Source organism: Chlorocebus sabaeus, chromosome 2 (genome assembly GCF_047675955.1).
Source record: "Chlorocebus sabaeus isolate Y175 chromosome 2, mChlSab1.0.hap1, whole genome shotgun sequence".
In the NCBI taxonomy this organism is placed as follows: domain Eukaryota; kingdom Metazoa; phylum Chordata; class Mammalia; order Primates; family Cercopithecidae; genus Chlorocebus; species Chlorocebus sabaeus.
In genome coordinates, this window is record NC_132905.1 from 88,252,351 (window position 1) to 88,277,756 (window position 25,406).

The 25,406-nt window shown below is 37.5% G+C and overlaps 1 protein-coding gene across 1 annotated transcript in view; it reads right to left on the reverse strand.

Moving 5' to 3' along the window:
- Positions 1-25,406, reverse strand: part of LOC103218320 (multidrug resistance-associated protein 1-like) — a 93,808-nt gene that overhangs the window by 20,724 nt on the left and 47,678 nt on the right. The window contains 4 exon segments of the mRNA XM_073010357.1: positions 4,755-4,876; positions 4,878-4,972; positions 5,513-5,573; positions 19,514-19,589. Coding sequence (XP_072866458.1) covers positions 4,755-4,876; positions 4,878-4,972; positions 5,513-5,573; positions 19,514-19,589 — 354 coding nt within the window.

The following is a 25,406-nucleotide window of genomic DNA, read 5'->3' on the forward strand; positions in this document are numbered from 1 at the left end:
TTTTCTAAAAGAGGCCGATGAGCCATCAGAACAATGTTCTAATGAATTACATTGATTACTTCCATGAAACTCAATTCTTCTCTCTGTACCTGTGAACATAAGTTCAGTGTTTTTCCACGGCTCAACTGAACATCTCCCTCTTCTATTCCAGCTTCTCAGTCAGTATCTGTTCCTGGCTACAGGTTTTCTTCTACCCTTCATTTTCTATCGGTATATTCCCGTATGTAGAAATGTATTACTCTGAAGTCTCCTGACACCTTTCCTTTTATATTTATACACTGTCCTTTCAGTGGAATTTAGGGAGGTAAGGAAAGTAAATGAACCACTTAGCCCTCTTAAACTGGAAGCAGCAGTGTGCTCCTTAATCATCACACTTTGAAAATAAGGTGCCTATATTTTACACATTGGATCGGAGAAAGGAAGTTCCCAATAGTGAGACATAAAACACAATACATTTGAGATGTGCCAAGTATCCTAGAAATTTGAAGCAAATCGCTGAGACTCGGAAAAAACTATTCAGGGCAATTTCTTTTTTAAAAAATGAGGTAAGATCTTTATTATTGTCATAAAATATGGATGTAGCATTTTCAGCTTCAGTTCTCCAGTTTTGTTTGAATGCTAGCCTTCTATATTATTCATAGTGGGCCTCTAGTATTAACATGTGAAAGTTCTGTTTATGCTTTAAAGTTCCAAAAAATAAAAGTGAGCTATGATGATGTCAGTGAATACAGCCTGCTGTCAATTAAATCAGATTCCATAAGAGAGCTGAGTTCTGCCAAAAAAAAAAAACCCCAGAAATTATACATTTTTATTTCTAGGCTCACCTGACTTATGGAAACGTTAATTTGCAGTTGCACTTAATAAGCCTTAAAAATTAAAAATTTTTTAAATGTAAAAAATGTGAAGAAGCAATACATCAGAGAAGATTTATATGCTAACAACTGCAGACCACTCTAAACAAAAGCCAATCAGGAAAAAAACCTTTACGATAAAACTGTTCATAATCTGTTGCTTTGGTTATAAAATCTTTCTATATTTACTGACAGTTAATTAAAATGAAGATTTTACATAAGTAATATTATGGACACTGAAATTGCATACTTTATATGTTACAGAAATGCTATTTACTCACTTAAAATGTTCTTCAAAGGTTATTACATCTACTCTAAAGCTGTAACATAATTTCACTGAATTGGTGTGAATTTAGCCTTCATATGTATATGTGACATGCAGAGGTACAGAGATTCATGTATATAGGGAGGTTTCTCTTGCTGTAATTTGAGACCTCTACATCTATATCTTCCTCATTGAGTTGCAAACTGCAAGTCAATAAATCTGACTCTCACTGATTCAAAAGCAAAGAAATTGTAAGGTCCTGTTCTTTCATACTGTAGATAATTCTTATATCTCATTTTCATTATTAACATCTCTTTTCCCAGTGAATGCTGTTAACAAAATGACAGAACAAACATAAATTTGTCTCACAATATCTGCTTATTTTTAAATGGAGACAGTTACAAACAGTACTATGGCCAGACAGTAAAAAGATAAGAGAGGAGAAAAGAGAAGCAAGGCTCTAAGTTTCATAGTTTTTATCTGACTTTTCCATTACCAAAATCATGCATCTCTCTCTGTTTTCCCATATGGATATGAATATGAAGATGTAACAACTTCCACATAGATGGCTCTGTTATTTTCTTATTTGAATTACTACCAGTCTCTCTCTAGGTGCCTGTTTCTCTTGATACAAACACAAGAAATTATCTCTAAAAAAACCTTCCTTTTAGTTATACTATACTTTTGAATTTTCCAAACAATTGTTTAATCACCTACAATCTATATTCTTTTCCCATTTCTCTCTTGATGATGTTTCCTTGACTATAATCAGGAATTATTTCTTAATTTTCTTTGTTTTTAATAGACATGTAACGTTTTAGAACGACTGAGAATTTACTTCAAACACTATTTTCTTTTTTTTTTTTTTTTTGCTTTTGTTACATCATACTTTTCTGTTTTTTGGAAAGCAATTCTCATACTTTGGAGTTTCTCAAAATATATTCTGTGGAACACAATTGTTCCAAGATATTAATGAGCAACACAAGGAAAAAAAAGCATGGTCAAATAAATTTGAGGAACATTGTGTTAAACAGAATTAAACAGGTCATTTTATTGTAGACTATCTTAAAACCTTTAGTGAAGGAAAGAAAAAAGATTTCAGATTCATGGAGGAACATGGTTCTTAGTTTCCCAAACCTATTGAAATAGAACCTGGTGTTTGTACAATATCTCATTACTGTCCATCTAAATGCTAATTTAGTTTTTAAGAACATTGGCTTGGGAGTAAGCTGGACATGGATTCAAATCTAGCTCCAAAACTTACCAGTCATAGGGCTTTGTCATAATTACTTATCTTTTCTGTTGTTAAATAATAGCTAACATTTGCTGCACTCTTGAGGTATGCACTACACACATCTGATGTAATCAAGGAAACAATATCTATACAAGTGGTAAAACTGAGACTATAAGTAACAAAGTTTAAGTAAAGAGTGTAAGAGCTCCCTCATTAGGATACGTGCTAAATAAACTACTGCATTAGCTTAAGTCATAGGAAATTGCCATTTTTATGGGTCAGAAAAAGTCAAACCTTTTCATTTGTTTCAACTTCAACAATGAAAATATGCCTGGGTTTCCAGACATGGAGCAAGCATTCACATCATGGTGTCTGTTGTTCTATCTCCTTCTCTCCCTCTGATCATCTGATCAGGAACTTATCTCTGTTCAGTTTCTGTGAAGTTAGTCCACTAATCGGCTCTATGTGGACACTCGTCAAGAATCTGTCATTCACCCTCATGGCTCTTATTCCTCATTCATGGTGATCTTATCTACTGTGGGTTCATTGATTATCCCTACAGAATAATTACAAGCCTGTGTAGAACTAAGAGCTCTAGAATGCTAAAATCTGACAGAAATGTAGAAATCATCTAGTTTGCCGGGCGCGGTGGCGCACGTCTGTAATCCCAGCACTTTGGGAGGCCTAGGCGGGCGGATCACAAGGTCAGGAGATCGAGACCACGGTGAAACCCCGTCTGTACTAAAAATACAAAAAATTAGCCGGGCGCAGTGGCGGGTGCCTGTAGTCCCAGCTACTGGGGAGGCTGAGACAGGAGAATGGCAGGAACCCGGGAGGCGGAGCTTGCAGTGAGCCGAGATCGCGCCACTGCACTCCGGCCAGGGAGACAGAGGGAGACTCCATCTCAAAAAAAAAAAAAAAAAAGAAAGAAATCATCTAGTTTAAGCCCCTCATTTTACAGATAAAGAAACCTAATTTCCAAACTTACAGATGTGCATTTTCAGTCTGCCAATTGGAGAAAAAAATGGAAACATTCATTAACACTTCCCATTAAACGTGTCCAACAATGAACTCACCATTTCTCTCCTTCACTAATTAAGGCTCTAGTTTAATTAGTGGTTTCCTTTTTTTTTTCCTGATTTCCTATTTTCCTTATTTTTGTCCTCATTGCTCTCCCAGTTACCCAACCTAAACCTCGAAAGCATAATTGGCTAATGAATGCCCTCTTTTGACTCACCCTCAAATGGACAGTTCTTAGGTTTTTCACTGTAATGTCTTTCCTATCCATCCCTTTTATTCAATCCCATTGTAGCTTTCTGACCATTCATTCATTCATTCATTCATTATTTATTTATTCAATTCTCTTCTGCTTCTTACCTATTGGTTATTTTGGGTGACACAGTCATGGATCAGATAAGAGATCTTTCTATACTAGACTACCTTTCATCTGGACTCCCAAATACACTTGATTATTCTTTTCCTACCAACCCCTGCTTCATTCTAGTCTCTCTGACTTTAGTCCCTCCAATAAAACTTATCTTTTTATTATCACTTCTAATTTATTCTTTGAAATACAAATCCAACTATGTCACTTTCTTCATCAATTTTCCAAAATTCTCCACTTGTCTTCCCAGTGATCATCTCTGACCTATCTCCAATCTTCCTTCTCACCTTTAGCTCCCCTACTTTCCTCTGCCGATAACCTGAACACCACTCAAACTGGCACCCTCACTCTTGCCAAATCCCTTCTTACCTCCACATCCCTGTCTTTACTCACACCTTCCTATCTGCCTCTATGACTCTCTCTCCTTCTCTGTGATCTCAAGCTGATAAACTTCTGTTCATCCTTTTAGTCTCCCCTCAATTGCCAAGTACTCCTTAGAAATCACATTAATATGTCAACCCAGTACAGCCTCCCCTTGCTTTGAATTCTCACAGCATTTTCCGTCACTACCTTTACAGTGCTTAATGCTGATCATGTAGTTTGATTGTACACCTGACCTAGGCTCAGTAGGCTTTAGACCCCTTAACAGACACCTGTTTATCTTCACATCACTCACAATCTTCACATATACAGAGAGTGGCCATTTCTGAATCTTTCATGACTTTACATAAAAACTTCAGTTTCCTCAGCTGTAAAATGAGGACAACAGCACCTTTTTAAATAGTTATTTTCAAGATTAAGTAACTATGTATAATATTTAATGTGAGCCATGTAGATGACACCATAAGTTTTGGGTTATTCTCTCAAATATGGTAAATTGGAAACATGCATTTGAGTTATCCCCAAATATTTGAAAATTATGGCCCAAATTGTATTTGAGATAACATGGTGCCATATGTTTGTGTTTATATCAATTAGGTCAGAAAAAGAAAAGAGAAGCAGCTATACATTTTCTTTTACCTTTTATTAATCCCAATAATCCATAGATATTAAGTTTATTGCTTCGTATTTGCTTCCATTCTGTGAAGTCATTCATGTTTTTTGCTTCTTTTGCCCATGCACTAAGCCATAGATTCTGTCCAACCCACCAAATTCTGCCCTAAGTAAGTGACCACAGTCAGCCACACCCAGAGCCAGCCAAAGGCTTGGAGGTACTGCAGAATGATGGAGAACTTCACCTAAAGGCAAAATTGATATAAAATTAGATTACCAAGAGATACAGGAACATGACATGCCATTTCTGAATAAGTTCCCTTACTGATAGTTTCTGATTAGCATCAATTAAATACATAGTATGATATAGGATTTCAAAGATGTACTTTAAAGTCACACCTCGATTTAAACCCTATTCTGATGTTTCCTAAGCTTTGTGATCTTGATCAAGTCACTAACACCTGTAATCCTCAGATGAATCAACTGTTAATTAGAATAATGGTAGTCACCTTATAAGTATATGTAGAGTGTCAAGCACAGTACTGAACCCTTAAAAGCTCAATTAATGTTAGTTGCTATCATTAGTGAAAAAGAATATACATAACTAAATAACATGTAATCCTAACCAATCACCCACAATTCCATTTCATTCAACTTCCTCAAGCTATTATATAACTGTTATCCTCAAATTAAATGAGAAATCTATAGTATTTATCAATAATGCAAGGTAAACTTTTATGTTTAGGTGGTTAATAGCAAATAACATTAATTCTTCCGGTGCTTACCCCACCAACAGGGATCTTTTCTTTTTTCATTGGGAACTGTTTTCCTTCATCCAATGAGGGCCTGATAAAGCAAGACAATGTTTTGCTTTTTAGGTTTTAGATGAAACTAACGTAAAAAAATTATATATCTTTAACCATTTTGTTGCATCTTTCTCTACTCCCTTACCCTAACAGCAACTTGGTTTTCCCTGATAATAACTTTGCATCTTTTTGGTCTTACCAAAGGGAGACTGTTCGTTCTACCATAACCCACATAATTTAGGGCCAGCGCATGTGGTCTATTTTTAACTGCTTCTTCTAAATAATTATCCCTTAAACTTGAATCAAGTCTTTAGAGCATTTAAATTAATGCCATCTGGCTGTACCATACTCTATCCCTTCTCATTCTAGCCTAGACTGGCATCTACTCACTTCTTGGTATCTCAGAAGATGAACTAACATCAGGGTTACTCTTCTCATTTTGTTCTGCCACCACCCTGAGTAATGTCACAGATTACATGAAAAGCTGTATTAAACTCAATCTTTTTTCCAGCTTCATGATCTTCATAGCTCCAGGTCCTGCATGTGTACCCCACTTTTGCCATCAACTTTCATGACCTTAAACCATGAATCTTATTACTTAGAACTAACCCATCTCTGAAAACCCAACTGTAAGTATTTCAATCTCTGATCATAACCTCTTCTACTTATAAGTTTTCAGTTCAGTTATTCTCACTACATTTGGTTTTTATTTTACTTAGATTCCCAAATGTAGCCTTCTATAATCTTTGCTCTCTCGGATAATCAATGATCCTGCTTTACCTGGGATTTACCTGGTTTTAGCATTGACTATCCAACTTCTAGGGAATTCCTTAGTCCCAGGCAAACCTATATTCTTTCTCTTTTCCCTGCATTCTCCATATTATCATTTCATGCAAACTTTGGTAATATTTTTGAGCCCCCATTCCCTGCTTTTCTTCCATGAAGAAAAGGTGAATTCTAACCTTTCTCTTAGCACTTGCATGTCAATCCTGGTCACATTGACTTCTGTGGAGTGCTGATTCAAAAAATCATGCAACCCTGTAAACTGGTTCTACCGTAACTTAACATCTGCTTTCTACCTGGGTTCTTAATAGTGCCTAGAAATCCTTGCATGACTCTCAGAAGGGGACTCACATCCCACTTCATGGAGAAAACAGAAGACAAGGAAGTCAGTCACTAAACCTTTACATTTACCGCATTCCACCCAGCCTTTCCCAATTCTCTCCTGTAACAAACACAGATAGTTAAAAATACAGGTTATAAGATTTCTCCTCTATAAATCTATCTTTTAAACAAATGATAGAAAGGGATCTTATCTTAAGGCAAATCTGAAAAACACTGAGTTGTTCTCTTTTCTAATCTTCACCTTCTTGCTTTCTACCAACTCCTTCTCGTCAGCTGACAGAGAACAACACATTCTTCTCATTTTAAAACCATCACAAAACAACAACAACAATAACAACAGTTATTTTCCTTATTCAGTTACCAGCCTACTTTTTGCTGTCCTTTTGTAGCCAAATATTTTTCTGTCAAACCACACGTCTTCCTCCTTAAACTTTTTGGCACTTGATTGAAATTGTTTCTGTCAAGAGTGCTGGTAAACTACTTATTGCTGTGTCTATTATACACTTTGAAAGTTATTTCACTTAATTCTTCATCATGTTTAATATTGTTGATCACTCACTTGTTTAAAGGGCTCCTCCTTCACTTCCTTTCACCACTGTACTTTCATATTTCTTTCCACCTTTCTGGCCCTCCGTTAGTTTCTCTTTAGGTTCCTTTCTCTGTCTTCCCTCCAATGTTTATGTTTCCTTGGGCTCAGTTCTAGGAATTATTTCCTTTGTATGCTTCACACTCTTCTGAGCAATCTCATCCACTCACATAGTTTCAATAACCTGCTTCTTTGTGGATGACTTTCAAATTGGTATCTCCAGTCCACAGCTTTTCCCTGAGCTCCAGATCCATATATCAAATGCTTTCTTGACATCTACTTTATTTCTTTGCTTGTTTCTATCATACACAATCTTAACTGAGCCAGTTATTTTCCTATCTCCCCTAATGTTTTCTCTGGCTTTACGAGGAGCCACAACACTTTCTCTGTCTTGATCATACGACATTTCCATCTATTCACCAAGTATTTGTCAATTTCATCTTCTAAATATTTCTGGAATCATATTATTGGATAAATATTTAGAAAATAACAAGCAGCAAGAAGAAAAGTGAGAAGTAGGGAGGAGGAGAAGGAGGAAAAAAAGGATAAAAGATAGAGGGAGAAGAGGAAAACAAGCAGAAGAAAAGATTTACAATCCTACATTTCAGAGACAATCTGTGCTAACAAGCTTGTGAATATTTCAGAAGTCTTGCCTCTATTTGTGTGTGGTATGATAATATTGTTAATGTTGCTCTTATATTATATTATATAATGTGTATAATAGATATATCTTATATTACTATTGCTCTTATCTTATATTGATATAACATATATCAATATTATAATTATTAATGATTGTCAATATTAATATTGACAATATTGCTCTATAACCAGTTCATACTTTTTAAGAAAATTACACATTTGTAACTCAATTTATAAAAAGCATATTCTTCTACAACGCCATTATATTTTATAATATAACATAATATTTTACCATTTTACCATGATATGATTTATTTAACAAAGTCAATGCTTATACTGGTTACAGTTTTTTTCCTACTTTATTGCTATAATGACCATTCTTTTCATAGGTCTTTTATTGCCTCTTGTACTAGATTCTCACATGCAACAACATGCGACATGATCAATTACAAATCATTTGGTGCATCTCCTGTTAAACTGACCTCTAGAAATGCTGAACTGATGTACACACCTCTTAGCAGATTATGATACACCCCTGTTTCTTCATGGTTTCCACTTTAATTTTCAGAATAAGAAATGCCTTATTTGGGCAGCCTGGTAGTTCTTCCCGTTCTATCTCTGGCACTAGTATTCAGAAACATTCTGTGGGAGGTTGCAATGCATGTCCTTTGCAGGATCAGCCTCAGCATCAGAGAAAGACACACTATTTAATGGGCACTTTCATTGGAATAGCTCCTGGTGTATGATTTGGGTTAATTATTGTCTTCATCCTTCAAGCTGTTGGCCTGGCTTCTGTTTGGATAAGCAAATTTAGCATTGGTACCAAGCCAAAAATTAATTCTTAATGTAGCTGGACATAAAATGCTATGAAATCCAATGGTTAAAAGGGAATTAAGCCTTCCTAATTAGATATAACTAACAAAAACCAATAATTTATTGGATACTATATAGAAAGGTATTGATTTTCAAATGAAAATGTTATTCATCATTTTTTCACACACACAAAAAACCCTGCATTTGGTTCTAGGCATTTCGTTGTGAATAACAGGTTTTATTTGAATCTTTTAAAAGAGAAACTATTTAATTCTGGTAGAGAAATTTTAAACATGAGTCTTGTTCTGTCCTTGAGAAATTCTCAGGAAAATTCACACAGTATCTACTTACAAATTTTGTATAAAATATGTAAAATCAACATGTTGAAACCATTGCCTCCGATCTAAGCACGAAATTAAAAAGTTTGGAGTACATATGGGAAGACAAAAGTGATTCAGTGTTGTGCATGAAAGACAAAAGGGGGCAGCCTAGGTAGTAAAATAAAATTTCCAGTTTATTTTATTCAGGGAAGACAGTGATAGAGATTTAAGAAAGTAATTAATAGGCATGATATAAATTTAGAAAAAAATGTGGAAACAGTTTGAAATAAATATTTTAGTCCTGCTGGAAAAATAATGTCATTAAACTAACTCTAATTCTTAAACTTTGAGGGAAAATTTTTCAGAAATTATTTGGTCCAACCTCCCTACCCCTCCTTTTCAACATATTCCTGATAGGCAACTAGACAGTTTTCCCATGAACCTTTTCATGAGAAAGACTTATTGTATTCTATTTTAGTAGATCCCATTACAGACAGCCTCTATTTGTTGAAAAGTTCCTGCCGGCTTGTATCTTCCAATCCTTACTCGTGTGTGTGTGCGTGTGTGTGTGTGTGTGTGTGTGGACAGAGTCTCACTCTGTCACCCAGGCTGGAATGCAGTGGCACAATCTCAGCTAACTGCAACCTCCGCCTCCCAGATTCAAGCGATTCTCCTGCTTCAGCCTCCGGAGTAGCTGGGACTACAGGCAAACGCCACCACACCTGGCTAATTTTTGTATTTTTAGTAGAGACGGGGTTTCCCCATGTAGGCCAGGCTAGTCTCGAGCTCCTGACCTCAAGTGATCTCCCAAAGCGTTGGGATTACAGGCATAAGCCACCACGCCCGGCCCCAATCCTTAATCTGTCTTAATTCTGCACTAATTGGAAATGATTGGAGAATTCGAAAAGAATAGAAATTTAGAGTGAAAAGTCAGGAAAACTCTATGTGATATTATCTTACCAAACAGTAAAGCAGATAAAAAATGAAAGGGAGAATAGAAAATAATACACTAGTATAGCCAATTAATTGGAAAAATTATAATAGGCTTCTCAAACGTTAGATAAAATGTGATTTATTTAGTCGTTTGAAATTTCTTATTTGAAAAATTTAGTGTATTCTTTAAAAACTGGGCTTGACTCTGGGTTGTGTTGATAAAAATATGACATATTGGACCTGAGGTGATCTTCCCAAAGTATTCTTTCCTCCCTCCCCGCTTCCCTCCCTCCCTCCATCCTTTCTATCCTTCCTCTCCTCTCCTCTCCTCCCCTCCCCTCTCCTCCCCTCCCCTCTCCTCCCCTCCCCTCCCCCTCTCCCTCCCCCTCTCCCTCCCTCCCTCCTTCCTTTCTTTCTTTCTTTCTTTCTTTCTTTCTTTCTTTCTTTCTTTCTTTCTTTCTTTCTTTCTTTCTTTCTTTCTTTCTTTCTTTCTTTCCTTCCTTCCTTCCTTCCTTCCTTCCTTCCTTCCTTCCTTCCTTCCTTCCTTCCTTCCTTTCTCTCTCTCTCTCTCTCTCTCTTTCATTCTTTCTTCTTCTTAGATTCCATTTGTCAATTTTGGCTTTTGTTGACATTGCTTTTGGTGTTTTACTCATGAAGTCTTTGCCCACGCCTATGTCCTGAATGGTGTTGCCTAAGTTTTCTTCTAGGGTATTTATGGTTTTAGGTCTTATGTTTAAGTCTTTAATACAACTTGAGTTAATTTTTGTATAAAGTGTAAGGAAGGGGTCCAGTTTCAGCTTTCTGCATATGGCTAGCCAGTTTTCCCAACACCATTTCTTAAATAGGGAATCCTTTCCCCATTGCTTGTTTTTGTCAGGTTTGTAAAAGATCAGATGGTTGTAGACATGTGGTGTTATTTCTGAGGACTCTGTTCTGTTCCATGGTCTTTATATGCTGTTTTGGTTACTGTGACCTTGTAGTATGAAGTCAGGTAGTGTGATGCCTCCAGCTTTGTTCTTTTTGCTTAGGACTGTCTTGGCTATATGGGCTCTTTTTTGGTTCCATATGAAATTTAAAGTAGTTTTTTCTAATTCTATGAAAAATGTCAATGGTAGCTTGATGGGGATAACATTGAATCTATAAATTACTTGGACAGTATGGACATTTTCATGATATTGATTCTTCCTATCCATGGGCATGGAATATTTTTTTCCATTTGTTTGCATCTTCTCTTATTTCCTTGAGCAATGGTTTGTAGTTCTCCTTGAAGAGGTCCTTCACATGCCTTGTAAGTTGTATTCCTAGGTATTTTATTTGCTTTGTAGCAATTGTGAATGGGAGTTCACTCATGATTTGGCTCTCTGTTTGTCTATTATTGATGTATAGGAATGCTTGTGATTTGTGCACATTGATTTTGTATCCCAAGACTTCGTTGAAGTTGCTTATCAGCTTAAGGAGTTTTGGGGCTGAGACGATGGAGTTTTCTAAATATACAATCACGTCTTCTGCAAACAGAGACAATTTGACTTCCTCTCTTCCAATTTGATACCCTTTATTTCTTTCTGTTGCCTGATTGCCCTGGCCAGAACTTCCAATACTATATTGAATAGGAGTGGTGAGAGAGGGCATCCTTGTCTTATGCCAGTTTTCAAAGGGAATGCTTCCAACTTTTGCCCAGTCAGTATATTGGCTGTGTGTTTGTCATAAATAGCTCTTATTATTTTGAGATATGTTCCATCAATACCTAGTTCATTGAGTGTTTTTAGCATGAAGAACTGTTGAATTTTATTGAAGGCCTTTTCTGCATCTATTGAGATAATCATGTGGTTTTTGTCATTGTTTCTCTTTATGTGATGGATTATGTTTATTAATTTGCGTATGTTGAACCAGCCTTGCATCCCAGGGATGAAGCCAACTTGATCATGGTGGATAAGCTTTTTGATGTGCTGCTGGATTTGGTTTCCCAGTATTTTATTGAGGGTTTTCACATTATGTTCATCAGGGATATTGCCCTGAATTTTTCTTTTTTGTTGTGTCTCTGCCAGACTTTGGTATCAAGATGATGCTGGCCTCATAAAATGAGGTAGGGAGGATTCCCTCTTTTTCCATTGTTTGGAATAGTTTCACAAGGAGTGATGCCAACTCCTCTTTGTACTTCTGGTAGAGCTTGGCTGTGAATCCGTCTAGTCCTGGGCTTTTATTGGTTGGTAGGCTATTAATCACTGCCTCAATTTCAGAACTTGTTATTGGCCTATTCAGGGATTTGACTTCTTCCTGGTTTTGTCTTGGGAGGGTGTATGTGTCCAGGAATTTATCCATTTCTTCTAGATTTTCTAGTTTATTTGCATAGAAGTGTTTATAGTATTCTCTGATGGTAATTTGTATTTCAGTGGGATCAGTCATGGTATTACCTTTATCATTTTTTATTGGACCTATTTGATTCTTCTCTCTTTTCTTCTTTATTAGTCTGGCTAGCGGTCTATCTATTTTGTTAATCTTTTCAAAAACCCAGCTCCTAGATTCACTGATTTTTTTAAAGGGTTTTTTGTGTCTCTTATCTCCTTCAGTTCTGCTCTGATCTTACTTATTTCTTGTCTTCTGCCAGCTTTTGAATTTGTTTGTTCTTGCTTCTGCAGTTCTTTTAATTGTGATGTTAGGGTGTCAATTTTAGATCTTTCCCACTTTCTCCTGTCGGCATTTAGCACTATAAATTTCCCTGTAAACACTGCTTTAGCTGTGTCCCAGAGATTCTGGTATGTTTTGTCTTTGTTCTCATTGATTTCAAAGAACTTATTTATTTCTACCTTAATATCACTACTTACCCAGTAGTCATTCAGGAGCAGGTTATTCGGTTTTCATGTAGTTCTACTGTTTTGAGTGAGTTTCTTAATCCTGAGTTCTAACTTGATTGCATTGTGGTCTGAGAGACTGTTATGATTTCCATTCTTTTGCATTTGCTTAGGAGTGTTTTACTTCCAATTATGTGGTCAATTTTAGAAGAAGTGTGATGTGGTGCTGAGAAGAATGTATATTCTGTTGATTTGGGGTGGAGAGTTCTATAGATGTCTAATAGGTCCAGTTGGTCCAGGGCTGAGCTAAAGTCCTGAATATTCTTGTTAATTTTCTGTCTCATTGATCTGTCTAATATTGACAGTGGGGTGTTAAAGTCTCCCACTATTACTGTGTGGGAGTCTAAGTCTCTTTGTAGGTCTCTAAGAACTTGACTTGAGACTTATGAATCTGGGTGCTCCTGTATTAGGTGCATATATAGTTAGGATAGTTAGCTCTTCTTGTTGCATTGCTCCCTTTACCATTATGTAATGTCCTTCTTTGTCTTTTTTGATCTTGATATTTGTTGGTTTAAAGTCTGTTTTATCAGGGACTAGGAATGGCAACCCCTCCTTTTTTTTTTTTTTTTTTTTTTTTTTTTTTGCTTTCCATTTGCTTGGTAAATATTCCTTCATCCCTTTATTTTGAGCCTATGTGTGTCTTTGCACATGAGATGGGTCTCCTGAATACAGCACCCCAATGGGTCTTGACTCTTTAATCAGTTTGCCAGTCTGTGTCTTTTAATTGGGGTATTTAACCCATTTACATTTAAGGTTAATATTTTTATGTGTGAATTTGATCCTGTCATTATGGTGCTAGTTGATTATTTTACACATTAGTTGATGCAATTTCTTTATAGTGTTGATGGTCTTTACATTTTGGTATATTTTTGCAGTGGCTGGTATCAGTTTTTCCTTTGAATATTTAGTGCTTCCTTCAGGAGCTCTTGTAAGGTAGGCCTGGTGGTGACAAAATCCCTCAGCATTTGCTTGTCTGTAAAGGATTTTATTTCTCCTTCACTTATGAAGCTTAGTTTGGCTGGATATGAAATTCTGGGTGGAAAATTCTTTTCTTTAAGAGTGTTGAATTTTGGCCCCCACTCTCTTCTGGATTGCAGGGTTTCTGCAGAGAGATGTGCTGGTAGTCCGATGGCCTTCCCTTTGTGGGTAACCTGAACTTTCTCTCTGACTGCCCTTAACGTTTTTTCCTTCTTTCACCCTTGGTGAATCTGATGATTATGTGTCTTGGTGTCACTCTTCTTGAGGAGTATCTTTGTGGCATTCTCCACATTTCATGAATTTGCATGTTGGCTTGTCCTGCTAGGTTGGGGAAGTTCTCTTGGATAATATCCTGAAGTGTGTTTTCCAACTTGGTTCCATTCTCCTCATCACTTTTAGGTAAACCAAACAAAAATAGGTTTGGTCTTTTCACATAGTCTCATATTTCTTGGAGGCTTTGTTCATTCATTTTCATTCTTTTTTCTCTAATCTTGTCTTCATGCTTTACTTCATTAAGTTGATCATCCTCTGATATCCTTTCTTCCGCTTGATGAATTTGGCTATTGATACTTGTGTATGCTTCATGGAGTGTTTTTCAGCTCCATCAGGTCATTTATGTTTTTCTCTAAACTGTTTATTCTAGTTAGCAGTTCCTGTAACCTTTTATCAAGGTTCTTAGCTTCCTTGCACTGGGTCAGAACATGCTCCTTTAGCTCGGAGGAGTTTGTTATTTTACCCACCTTCTGAAGCCTACTTCTGTCAATTCCTCAAACTCATTTTCCATCCAGTTTTGTTCCCTTGCTGGCAAGGAGTTGTGATCCTTTGGAGGGGAAGAGGAATTCTGGTTTTTGGAATTTTCAGGCTTTTTGTGATGTTTTATCCTCATCTTCGTGGATTTATCTACATTTGATCTTTGATGCTAATGACCTTTGGATGGGGTTTTTGTGTGGACATCCTTTTGGTTGATGTTGATGTTATTGCTTTCTGTTTGTTAGTTTTCCTTCTAACAGCCAGGCCCCTCTTCCACAGGTCCACTGGAGTTTGCTGGCGGTCCACTCCAGACCCTGTTTGACTGGGTATCACCAGCAGAGGCTGCAGAACAGCAAAGACTGCTGCCTGCTCCTTTCTCTGGAAGCTTTGTCCCAGAGGGGGACCTGCCAGATGCCAGCCAGAGCTCTCCTATATGAGGTGTCTGTCGACTCCTGCTGGAAGGTGTCTCCCAGTCAGGAGGCACGGGGGTCACGGACCCACTTGAGGAGGCAGTCTGTCCCTTAGTAGAGCTTGAGCACTGTGCTGGGAGATCTTCAGAGCTGACAGGCAGGAACGTTTAAGTCTGCTGAAGCTGCACCCACAGCTGCCCCTTCCCCCAGGTGCTCTGTCCCAGGGAGATGGGAGTTTTATCTGTAAGTCCTTGACTGGGGCTGCTGCCTTTCTTTCAGAGATGCCCTGCTCAGAGAGGAGGAATCTAGAGAGGCAGTCTGGCTACAGTGACTTTGTAGCCCTGAGGTGGGTTCCTCCCAGTTGAACTTCCCCACAGCTTTGTTTACACTATGAGGGGACACCGCCTACTCAAGCCTCAGTAATGGCAGAAGCTCCTCCTCCCACCAAGCTCAAGTATCCCAGGTCAACTTCAGACTGCTGTGCTGGCAGTGAGAGTTTCAAACCAGTGGATCTTAGCTTGCTGGGCTCCATGGAAGTGGGATCTGCTGAGCAAGACCGCTCAGCTTCCTGGCTTCAGCCCCCTTTCCAGGGAAGGGAACAGTTCTGTCTTGATGGTGTTCCAGGCACCACTGGTGTACAAAATACATACATACATACATACATACATACATACATACATACATACATAAAATAAACCTCCTGCAGCTAACTGGATGTCTGCCCAAATGGCTGCTCAGGTTTGTGCTTAAAACCCAGGGCCCTCATGGTGTAGGCACCTGAGAGAATCTCCTCGTCTGTGGATTGTGAAAACCATGGGAAAAGCGTAGTATCTGGGCTGGAGTGCACCATTCCTCATGGCACAGTCCCTCATGGCTTCTCTTGGCTAGGGGAGGGAGTTCCCAGACCCCTTGCACTTCCCAGGTAAGGCAATGCCCTACCCTGCTTCTACGTGCCCTCTGTGGGCTGGACCCACTGTCTAACCAGTCCCAGTGAGATGAGCCAGGTACCTCAGTTGGAAATGCAGAAATCACCTGCCTTCTGCGTTTGTCTCACTGGGAGCTGCAGACCAGAGCTGTTCCTGTTCGGTCATCTGGTCATCTTGCCCTGGACCAATTCACTCTTTCTTTCTTTTTCTTTCTCTCTCTTTCTTTCTTTCTTTCTTTCTTTCTTTCTTTCTTTCTTTCTTTCTTTCTTTCTTCTTTCTTTCTTTCTTTCTTTCTCTTTCTTCTTTCTTTCTCTCTTTCCTTCCCTCCTTCCTTCCTTCCTTCCTTCCTTCCTTCCTTCCTTCCTTCCTTCCTCTCTCTGTTTCTTTCTTCCTCCTTTCTTCTCTTCCTCCCTTTCCTTTTTTTCTGAGACAAGAGTCTTGCTATGTTGCCCAGGCTGGTTTCAAACTCCTGAGCTCAATGGATCCTCCCAGTTTGGCCCCTGAGTAGCTGGAACTATAGGCGTGCAGCACCATGTTCTGCTGAATTCTTTATTTGAGCTGATGCAACTTAGAATTTTTTTAAAAAACAATTTTGTAAACAAATATTTATAGGGACTGGAATTCTTTTTTTAGGGAGAAAAAGAAGGAATGATTTCCCAAAATTGGTTTACAGAAACTTCAAGGGTTCAATTTAGATATTATATCAACAGTGATCGTATAAATAAGGAAAACTGATTTACTGTAGGGGAAAGGAAATGATTAAGTTTACAAAAATATTGATTAATTTTTACATGTTAAGCTTTTCTTAAGTTATTTACTGAGTGCACAGTGACACTATACAAGGGCAGATATGCTCCTTAGGATTCAGAGATATGTATACCCCAAAGCAAATGGATTTCAAAGTATGTTTCATTGCTTCTGGATTATCTTTTCTTAGAGACTCTTAAAATATTATACTCATTTAAATGAAATATATTAAGTCTCAGTGGCCAAAAAATAAAAGAAATGATGGATCAGAAAACTTTTCAGTGTTCTTTCAGTCTCTAGTTATTTATCCATCCATTCAACAAATACTTATATATGTGCCATTTGGTGTTCTAGCTGATGGCAATGGAACAAATAACAAAAAATCCTGCCCTTATAAAACCTTATAATACAGAGTTAGGAGGAAGACAAAATAAAAAATAAACAAGTAAATTTCCCAATTTTATGGAAATTAATAAGAAGTATGACAAAGCAAAGCTGGGAAAGGAGTAGGAAGTGTTGAGATATGAAATAGGGTGGATAAGCAAGTCTTCATTGATGAGCCAACATTTAAGCAAACACCAACGGAAGGTGGATGTGCAAGCCATATGGTTATCTGAACAAAATATACTTCATGCAGTGAATCAGAAACGCAAGGCCTTGAAGTTGGGGCATGCCTGGCTATCCCAGAAACAGAAAATGGTCAGGGTACCATGCTGGACAGAGTAATGAAGGGTGAACTTCCTAGGGTTCTGAGATCAGAATGGTAAACAGGTCCAGGTCCTATAGGGCTTTACAAGTCAGTGTAAGGACCTCAGATTTTTCTCTGAGAGGTGAATGTTTTGAAAGTTTTGGGCAGAAAACCAATATTCTCTGACTTGCATTTATAAAAGAAAGTCTCTGTATACTATGTTGCAAATAGCCTGTATGGGGTAAGATGGCAGCAGGAAGGCCTGTAAGCAGGCAGTTACAATAATGGCAAGTGAAAAATAATCGTGATCGGACAAAGGGGACAGCTATGAAGGTAATGAGTGGTGGGTGAATTCTGGATTATTGGATATATTTTGAAGATGGAGCCAATGGGATTTGATTATGGATTGGATGTAGAGTAAGAAAGGTCAAGATGACTGCAAGATATTTTTTAACTGAGCAACTGGAAGAATAGCATTGCCGTTATCTAAGGTGGAAAAAAATCGTATGTGGGACAGGTTTGTGTGTGGTGAAGGAAAATCTCGAATCCTTTGTGGGACATATAAATTGGAGATGTCATTTAGACATTAAAGGGGAGATGCTGAGAGGGTCAGTTGCTGGTTCAACCTTGGAGTTCAAGGAAAGATCCAGACTAGAGAGATTAACTTGGAGATATTAGTGTATGGAAAGCATTTAAAGCCATGAGACAGTATAAAAACACTAAGATAACAGACAAAGAGAAGCAGTCCAAGGTCTTTATGATCAAGGAGGAATGATTTATTATTAGTTTACCTACTGAGTCAGCTAAATTTGGTATGCACACAAATCTCCAACCTGTAACGTCTACATCATCCACACATCCTTAGGTATATCCAATTCTTAAAAAAATAATTATTTCAAGACTCGTTCTTTCATTCAAGGTCAAAACTGCCAGTATCTGAGCTCTTGGATCCTAAAGTGCTTGATTCCCTTTAATCTGTCACAACGCTCAATTTTAGCAATTACAAGATCTAGGCACTTATTTTATAATCTCTCTCTCTCTCTTTTTTTTTTTTTTTTTGAGACAGAATCTTACTCTGTCACCCAGGCTGGAGTGCAGTGGCACGATCTCGGCTCACTGTCTCCCAGGTTCAAGTGATTCTCCTACCTCAGCCTCCCAAATAGCTTGGATTACAGGCACATGCCACCATGCCTGGCTAATTTTTGTATTTTAGTAGAGACGGGATTTCACCATGTTGGTCAGGCTGGTCTTGAATTCCTGACCTCAGGTAATCCACCTGCCTCAGCCTCCCAAAGTGCTGGGATTACAGGCGTGAGCCACCACGCCCAACCTATAAGCTGTTTATTCCTATTATTTTCTATTATCTTTTGGTTTTCTGTTTAGGCAACTGAGGGAAGAAACATTGGGGAAATAACTGATTCGATTAATTTGCTTCAATCATTATTCATTTTAGTCACTTACAAAAAAAAAATAAAGCATAATATAACAAAATCCAATCACGACCAAAGTTTTACCATTCTGTCTCCCTCCCCTCTTCCTTCTTGCCCTCCTTTCTACTCCTTCCTTTCTTCTTCTTCTTCTTCCTCCTCCTCCTCTTCTCCTTCTCCTCCTCCTCCTCCTTCTTCTTCTTCTTCTTCTCCTCCTCCTCCTCCTCTTTCTTTCTTTCTTTCTTTCTTTCTTTCTTTCTTTCTTTCTTTCTTTCTTTCTCTCTCTCTCTCTCTCTCTCTCTCTTTCTTTCTTTCTTTCTTTTTCCTCTCTTTCCTCTCTCTTTCTTTCTCTTATTTTTCTAGGCAGGTTCTTCAGGTCCTATACCGAGTCTGTATGTCTAGGTCACATATCCTGTCTTGATAATCATCCCAATCCATCATGAAATGTTTACGTCCAAAGCCTATTTTTCACATTCTCATCTGTAGAGTCTATGAATGCTATGGGATGGGGATGTTTTTGGCAATCAGATTAAATTTCTACCACTAGAATTTGGCTAGAAATAGCGAGGAATCTAATGAACATATGTTTCCAAAACTAAGTCTCATCCATCTCACTTAAAAATTTAGACACATCCATCTAACTTGTAGTTTAGAATTGGAAACCACTAAGTACATTTTATATCCATCATAATGTATGGATCTTTTTTATAGGATGTGTTCAAATGCTATAAAAAAGTAATTAATCAGCCCATAATCCCAGTGAGCCTGGCATTTCCTGATACTCACCTAGGTTTTTGTTCCAGGATTTTGTCTTTTGGTCTAGTTCTGGAGTTGACTGCACTGACTCGCTTTAGAGCATGAGCTGGAGAGAAAGACAGTCAGTGATTTTATATCCACAATCATAAGCCAACAATAAACAAAATAGAGAGAAGTATAATGGAGGATTACACAAATTGGAGAGGTTTTTAAGTTCTAGATCCATAGGTTTACTGGGAGGCCTAGTATTTTCTCCATTATTTCAGCTTGTCCTAAAATGTTCTGTAATATCATAGTAAAACTGAGATTTCTTATTGAGAAAACCTACGGAGAAATTATTTTTTTTCTCAGAGAAAGGAATGCTAACTCTCTCAGTGTCCCTCTGAGAGGGCTGCTAACTTATTTCAGATCTTCCACAGAAGGGTTAAATATTTCCCAAGAGGAAAACCACTCTAGCCTTTAAAAGAAACATAATTTCATGCAGCCTTTATACAAATGTGATTCTCGTGAAGATTAGTAAGAAAACACAATGGCAAATTCCCCAAAGCTGTCATTGTCTTGCAAGTGTCACTAACAGTGATAATAGCATCCTATGTGACAGGCATTGCCCTAAGGGCTTTGTATCTCTTTTAATTTTCAAAACTACCCCCATGAGAAAGGTACTATAGTTATTATCCTTATTTTAGGGATAAAAAGACTGAGGCACTGAGCTTTTACGCAGGAAACACAAACCAAGGTCATACACCAAGACCTATCAGCTACTGAGGTTCAAATAACCTTAGTGAATTTGATGGTAAATGGGCTAGTGAATTTGATGGTAAATGGGCTAGTGAATTTGATGGTAAATACCTCAGTGCTAGACAGATTTTTGTCTTTATTCACAGTCTGATACTTGAACTCTTTGAATTTTAGATTTCTCATCTCTAAACAGAAAGAATTGAATCTGGAGATTTCTAAGGTCTCTTCTATGAATTCTATGCTTTCTTTTTTCTAGAAGGAATCATCTAGCCCATAATGGAAGAAACTGATTGACCTCAAACATCTCTATGAAACATGGGGATGCCATGGCTCAAAGAATGCAAATTCAGTTTGAAGATGTTTCAGTCTGTCCCTCTAAGGCACAGTCTCATCTTAATAGCCTTTAATAATAATATTTAAATTTATTTATTTTCAATTTATAAACTACTTTTACATGCATTATATAAATTGAGCTCACAAATGACCTGAAAGATAAGAGCATAGGTAAATTTAACTATATTTTGCAGGAGAAAAACATAAAACTCAGAAAGGGTAAGTGGCTTGCCTGAAACCCAGAATTGTTTAAGACAGGGCAAGGGAGGAGAGCAAGTGTTGGGCAAGAAGCAAGCATCAGTAAATGAGAGTGAGCCACTCCCTCTTTCCACTTTCCTCTTTCCAGTAAGTCAGTACTAAGTCAATGTACTTGTTCCTACACACTTGATACAATGTTTAAGAGCTTAGTTGTTCTCTGACATGAAACAGCAGTAGCATGGGATTCAAATTCTGTCACTTACCTTCTGTCTTAATTTGAGCAAGACACCTAATCTCTGTGTCTTGCTTATGAATTGTTTATTTCTGGAGTTTTTCATTTAATAATTTTGGACCACGGTCGACCGCGGGTAGCTGAAACCTCAGGAAGCAAAATTGCAGGTAAGGGGGGGGGAACTAGTGTATAAGTCAGCACAACATTGTGGAATAAACGGTGGACCTATTGTTAAGAATCCTGGAATCTAGTTCTCTCACTGAATAACCACATCAGTCTTCATCAAACAACACAGAAAAAGCATAGAATTTGTAGAAGAGACCTTAGAAATCTCCAAAATGAGGACCATGGCAGCCTCTGGAGTTTTGGAGGAGGATTAAGTAAATGTAAAACTTATGAATATATTGACATCGTTACGATCCACGACGCACAAGCTATTATCAGTATAATTAGTTTGTGTAAGAATTAGCCTAACCTAAATCTGTAAATATGTAAAATTTATCTTTAGCTTTGTTATACTTTTCTTCATAAACCCATTTCTCACCTCAGATTTGATTATATTATGTAACATTTCCATAAGGCAAGACTCTTAGATTTTTTAGAGCTAGATGTAATCTTAGAGATGTGATATATCCAAACCCAAATTACACTGCAAAGAGTACTTTTTACCATTTACTTTCTAAGCTACCTGTTATTGACTTCAGCAGTGAGACTAAGAATGATACGAAAGAAAAACAAATGAGTAATAAGCAGCTGGAGGGGCAGGGGAGAGATAATAATGTACATTGTTCAGTTCCATGTCTGCCACTAGGAAAAGCAGAGTGAGCTGAAGCACTGTATTTCACAAACGGGAAGAACCACAAGAATTAAGTCGTTTGATGAAGACTGATGTGGTTATTCAGTGAGAGAACTAGATTCCAGGATTTCTAACAATAGGTCCACTGTTTATTCCACAATGTTGTGCTGACTTATACACTAATTTCCCTTTACCTGCAATTTTGCTTCCTGCGGTTTCGGCTACCCACAGTCAACCATGGTCCAAAAATATTAAACGAAAAACTCCAGAAATAAACAATTCATAAGTTTTAAATTACTTGCTATTCTGAGTGGCCTGATGAAATATTTCACCGTTCTACTCTGTCCTGTTTGGGAAGTGCACCATCTCTTTGTCTAGCACATACATGCTGTGTGAATGCTCCCCACGCATTGGTCACTTGAGAGCTTGGGTTATCCGATCAACTGTCGTGGTATTAAAGTGCTTGTGTTCAAGGAACTCTTATTTTTCTTCATGATGGCCCCAAAGTACATGAGTAGCAATGCTGGCATCTTGGTCTATTTTATTATTAGTTATTGTTCTTAATCTCTTACTGTGCCTAGTTTATAACTTGAGCTTTATCATAAGTATATACATACTTTTAAAAAGCATAGTATATACAGCGTTAGGTACTCTCCAAAGTTTCATTCAACCACTGGGGGTCTTGGAAACATCCTTTGTGGACGAGGTGTGCCTACTGCACTCCCGTTGTAGTGACACATAAATTAACTAGAATTTTGAAACTGAAGAATTGTGTACCTTTTAAAGGAATTTTTGAACAGACTCAAGATCAAAAAGGTGAATTATAATAAATAAATGGAAGATCACAGAGTGATCACACCTCTTACATCCTACTCTCTGTCAGGTAATTTCTTTCCCCTAAATCTCAGCAAAAGCATACTCAAACAGAATCTGATTTCCCTTGATATTTATGTAAATAACAGAAAGAAATTCTCCACAGGGACAGACCTGTATCTAAAATCTGTGGAACCAGAGCAAGAGTGCAAATAAAGGCTCACATGTTGCATTTCCAATTATTTAAAAGTCACTGATGGAACTAAAAGACTCAAGTTCTATCGCTTTCTCTGACAAATACACCTTCCAAGCCACCTAGAAGGCGAGGATCAGATGAGAATGTCTGGATTCCTGAGACTTCCTCTGGGGGACATGACAGTCCTTGATGAGTCAGTCTCAGCCAAGGCCTTTGCTCCTCTTCTCCCCCTCCCAAGCTCCACTTTGCACTCTCAGAAGTTCTGTACATCTGCAGATACCTCAGCTGACATGTCCAGACTCTGCCCACTCTCCCACCCGCAAGAGCAAACATCCTCAGGCCAAAGAATGATGCAAGCCAGCAGGGCAGTCTGTCCGTGAAAGAACAAACCTGAGTAATGATAGCCCAGGTCCCAGGAGCAAGCTTCCATTATTTGAGCAGAGAATTCTGGAACCTGAGTTCCTAGAATGGTCAAGAAGTGGAAAGTGGGGAAGACACTCCTAGCCAGAGAGCCATGCAGGGAAGGCTAGAGTGGGAACTGACTAAAGAATGAAGTACAGGGCCACGTTCGGTTGGCCCAGGTTTAGGAGGCAGCATTGCAGGGACATCATGCTGGATGTAAGCTATTATTTAATGTAGTGTTTGATATCAAGATCCGTTTTTGTCTTGCTCCCTGCAGTGGCTAAGGAAATCATCCTCTATAGAGCTAACCTTTTACAGATTCTCTCTTGATCTAGCTATCTAGTTTTTATTGTGAGTATAAGTCTTTCTGTATTTTTTTATCCAGCATTCAAAAAATCACAATTCCAGAATATTCATTTTTAATAACACATTCTATTTCTGGCATAAAAATTTTCTCTACTTTCCACCTTTTTGATTGTCATGGAAAAGGCAGAAATACTGAGGTAATTAGAAAGAAGTTAAAGTTACATTTTTCTAACTCTGGCAAATTTCTGATTGTGAGTTGGTAACATCTAGTAATAGATACTATTAACATCTATCAGCCCAACTTCAAGAATATTACTGCTTTTATTCTGTTACAGTAGAGGGCACTTGTACATAAAAAAGTTATACAAATACAGAAAAGGTGGGATTTTATTTCCAAAATTGGGTATTTAAACAACAGCAAATTCCACAGGTTTCAAAAGACACACAATTTATATTTCATGGTAAATTAAATATTTAGCTTAAAGCTTACACACTGCTTACTTTTGGAACTATATTTTCTAAAGGCATACAATCTATATTTCATGTCACCTTTAAAATAAATGGCCACACACACAGGAAAGACACTGGCTCATAGCATTCCATAGCACCTTGTTAACTCCTGAGGGGATACACTTTCAGATTCATCTTTTTAACAAACAGCTACCGAGTACCTGCAATTTGCCTAGCATGAGGCTACCTAAGTGACAGAGATAGAGAAATGACAGACTCCATGCTTCTTCTAGTCTAGGAGGCACTCCTAGACATCTGTTTTCTACACAAGAAGCATAAATTATTACTTAACCTTTCTGAGAAGGCAAGGAATCATTTCCACAGTTGCTAGACATTAAGAAAAGAGGAAGTTCCTTTTCTGTTAAGGATGCCAGCCACATCTGACAATCCACCAAATAATTTTGCAAATAGAATATTTGTAATATGAGGAAGGTGGAAAAACAAGGAATTTAAAAAACAGTACTACAAAACTAACGTGTGTTAGCTTAGGTCCCAAAGAGAAACATCAGCAAAATGGACTTTGTTTTTGGATTTCACGGCATTAAAATAATAAATTGTACTGCTCTTGTTATAAAGCAGTTTCACATTTTTAGGACTTTATATCCAGGACAAGTGTCAGGTAAGCTAATGGATACTATAGTTCATGTAGAAAATAATGAAACATGGCTCTATATTTCTTCTTTTATCTTGAGATTATGAGTTAGCTGGTTTTACAGTTAGTTTGTTGTGCTGCTCTGGAAAGGTATAGGAAAATGATCCAGAAAAGTACAGGAAAAAATATGATGGTCTCTACATGACAAACTACCTACAGCTGCAAAAGGAGATGATGGTATATTACCCAACTTTAGGATAATGCTGGATAGCAAACATTCTTGCATCTTACACACTGGATAAAGATCAAACCACTTCTTTTTTTTTTTTTTTTAAATGTCCATACATCTTAATTTAATATTCTAGGGCTAGAGTAACAAAAATTGATAAATAAACCTAAATAAATAGTTAATTCTTAAAACTTGAACAAACATCGATCCCTTTCACCTTTCCCAATTTCTTCCTTTTGTTTCTCTTCCTCAATGTGCTATATTATACCTAGATGTTTAAAATATTTATTATTTATTTCACATGTATGTTCCCTGTTCTTAATTGAAAAGGAGATATAATGTTTAGAGTTATTATATTCTAGACTTGGACTACAGTTTATAAGTAATCTAATTTCTTATTTCATAAATGAATAAATAGACCCCAGAGAACTGAAAACTTTTCTTAAACATCATCAATGAGTTTGATTTTTAACTGATGCGTCTCATTGTATTTGCTTCTTTCCTATGGAAAGGAAGGTGTCCTGCCCCTAACTTAAGCAGGAGGAATGAAAATTTATAGCATGAAATCACTCAATTAA